We start from the raw sequence: 2952 nt of genomic DNA on the forward strand, positions 1-2952 counted from the left end.
TTCTCCCACGGGGCCACCATCATCTCCCCCAGATGCCCCAGCAGCCTCCTTCCTAACTGGGCCCCTGCTCGAGCCCCGTACCCTCTGAGCTGGGGGCAAGGAGGCTCTGCTCCTGGCTCCGCCCCTCCGCCCCAGCCACGTGCACCCAGGTCTGCCTGCTCACCGCGGGGCACCAGCGTGATGGCCAGGATGCAGAGCCCAGCCAGCACCAGCGATGCGACCTGCATGGGCCTGCGGCCCAGGTGCCTTAGCAGCAGCAGTGTGCCTATCTTGGCTGGAATGTCAAAGGCCCCAAAGAGGACCTGGAGCAGGAAGATGTTGCTGGCCAGGGACTGCAGGTCCAGGGCCAGGCCGTAGAAGGCGAAGCCAAAGGCAAACCTGGGGGTGAGACAGATGGAGTCAGACTGGGGAGCGGATTGCTCCTGGGCTTGTTTGTTCTCAGACCCATTTCCACCCCGCTTCTGCAGGCCTTGTATGGCAGAGGGTGGTCTCTGTAGACGACATTTCCCAGGTCCCCTCGCTCGAAGAGTTCTGCTCTTCATTGGGTCTGGGGTCAATAGGAGGCCCTGGTGAGAGGCTGGAGGCAGGGCCAAGGGAGAAGCTGCGGTCTTCTCCCTCCCTTTCCCTGAGGGCCATGTCTGGCAGTGGCTATGTCCCCTCCACAGCTCCAGCTTCCACTGAGCAGGCCCAACCTCTGAGGCCTCGCTGGTTTCAGTCTTTGCTGGGTGGTCCTGGCTCCTGGGCCCTGATAATACCTCTCTCTCCTCCCTGGTCCCTCCAAACAAGGGTGGATGTGTCTCTCTGCCGTTGAACCCGCTGACTGCCTCATCCTACTGGGCTCTTCAGCTCTCCCAGCGCCTTTGTCATGAACCCTCCTCATTGATCTCTTCTATGGATTCAGCTGCCTGAGCCCACCTGGCCTGGGCCGTTCCCTCAGAGGTGTCAGTGCTGGAGGCACAGGTCTTGTCCTAGAGACTCTCCCAGGCCAGTGGGACCAACAGGAGAGTCAGCAGAGGTCCGCTGGCTGGATGCCAGCTAGAGCCCTGATCCTAGGTTCACGGGCCCAGGTAGGATGGGGGTTGAAGGGGCATCTACCAGCACAGAATGGAGACACAGGTCCGGAGGCCCAGTCCAGGTGTGCAAAGCAGGGTGCTCAGGCTGGCGGGCGCCTGCCTCACACTCAGCTCCTCTTTCATGGCCGAGAGCAAGACCTGGGGTGGGGGAGGGGGGGAAGGGGGTGTTGGGCACTTTCAGCACTGGGGGCTCCAGGCAGGCCCTCCTCCCTAAGACCCTTATCCCAGGGGGTTGGGACCCCTGATTGGCCTCCCAAGGACCCTGTGCAGAGTCAGGGAGAGGGTCTGAGGGCCCAGCCCTGCGGGAAGGCCCGGCCCTGCCTCACCTCCATGGTCAGTGTGTTCTTCGCTGCCCTCTTCCCGTTGATGGCAGCCACTCTCTGCAGCTCCCGCAGGCCCTGCTCCAGCCTGCCCGTGACGAGAAGCCATCGTGCTGACTCTGCCAGCCACCTAGGGCAGGGGGTAGGAGGAGGAGCGCGGGAGGGGGTCGAGCGCGGGAGGGGGTCACGCTGCCTGTGGCCCTCAAGGTCTGGCTCCAGTGAGTGGCCCAGGGCCTGACTTGAATTAGCCTCACTGCCCCTTTTTCCCAAGGGGGTGGCCTCACTGGTACCCACAGGCCCTGGGCTCAAGGTGGTGATATCCGTGGGTGGGCAGTGAAAAGTGCTGTGATGCGTGGCATCCGCACCATCTCAGCCCCCTCCTTCCCCAGCAGGAGTACCCGTCCTCCCTCCTCCTGCCTCCCTCCCTTAGGTTGGGGTTGGGGTCCCTGTTCTCTCCTTCCTGCCTCCCTCCGGACTCCATGGCCCTTCCCTTGCCTCACCTGGGAGTCAGGGCTGGCTACAGGAACACATTCTTGCAAGCCCGTCACAGGCTACAAGCCTGCCACCAGGGTCCTTCCTCCACTGTCTGGCACTGCCTGGGTGTCACACGACCCTCCATGGCTGTACCTTCCTGCCTGAGCAGGCCCCCCTCCTGGTGGCCCTTCCTGCAAACAGCTTTCCAATTGCCTGAAGGGCTCAGGCCTGGAGCCAGGTCTTTGGTCCTGACAGCACCAGCCCCTCCCCACCTGCACCCAGTCAGCCAACAGTTCTCGTGATCTCGAGCACCCCTTGCACCAGAATGGCCCCACGGCCCTTGCCTCAACTTCTGCTCTGTTGTCCGAGCCAGGATGAAAGCAGCCCCCTCCTGGGTGCCAGCTGGCCACACACACAGCGGCGCCCCCTCCCCATGGCAGGACCCAGAGCCTAACACTAACCTGGCTCCCATGGCCCTCCACATCAAGGCCAGGCCTCCTGCACTGTCAGCCCAGCTGACGAACCCCTGTAGTGCCCGCCTCTCCACCCTGGCTCCTGCCCCCCCACCCCGACCTTTGCTCATGCAAGTTCCCCCGCCAGGCACGCTTTCCCGCTTTCCCAAGAGCAGCAGCAGGGTGAGGCGCCTGCTCCACACCCACCAGGGCCCTGAGGTCCTCTGAGGCTAGAAGGGAGAAATCAAGGTGCCTGTTAGAGGTAGAGTGGACAAGATGCAGTGACCTGCTGGACTGGGGTGAGGGGATGGTGAGGGAGAGGAGTCATGGCAACTCTGACTCCAGTACCTGGTGGGTGGTTGCTGCTGTGAAGGCTGGGGGGTGCCTTGGGGAGGAGCTGTGTAAAAAGATGTTACATTTTGGTGCTGTGACACCAATCATGGAGATGTCACACAGGCGGTTGGAAACAGCAGTCTGGTGGCCAGGGAGAGGCAGGACTAGAGAGGGAATTCAGGGTCTGCAGCATTTGGAGGAGAGCTGTGGGCACAGGTGAGGCTGCCTGGGGAGAGGGCACGGCGGGAGCAGAGAGATGGCGACAGGGTCGAGGTGGGTGACAGGAAGGAATGCGGGAGG

General features: G+C 62.8%; 1 protein-coding gene across 1 annotated transcript in view; it reads right to left on the minus strand.

The window, feature by feature from the left end:
• LOC109384150 (solute carrier family 22 member 12-like) overlaps positions 1-2952 on the minus strand; it is a 19285-nt gene that overhangs the window by 13527 nt on the left and 2806 nt on the right. Inside the window, exons 2-6 of the mRNA XM_019645188.1 lie at positions 2668-2793; positions 2329-2549; positions 1400-1523; positions 1096-1211; positions 164-378 (exon numbers count right to left, since the gene is read on the minus strand). Of these exons, the coding sequence (XP_019500733.1) occupies positions 164-378; positions 1096-1211; positions 1400-1523; positions 2329-2549; positions 2668-2793 (802 nt within the window). The remainder of the gene's footprint in view (positions 1-163; positions 379-1095; positions 1212-1399; positions 1524-2328; positions 2550-2667; positions 2794-2952) is intronic.

The sequence above is a fragment of the Hipposideros armiger genome, unplaced genomic scaffold, assembly GCF_001890085.2.
Source record: "Hipposideros armiger isolate ML-2016 unplaced genomic scaffold, ASM189008v1 scaffold_93, whole genome shotgun sequence".
Classification (NCBI taxonomy): domain Eukaryota; kingdom Metazoa; phylum Chordata; class Mammalia; order Chiroptera; family Hipposideridae; genus Hipposideros; species Hipposideros armiger.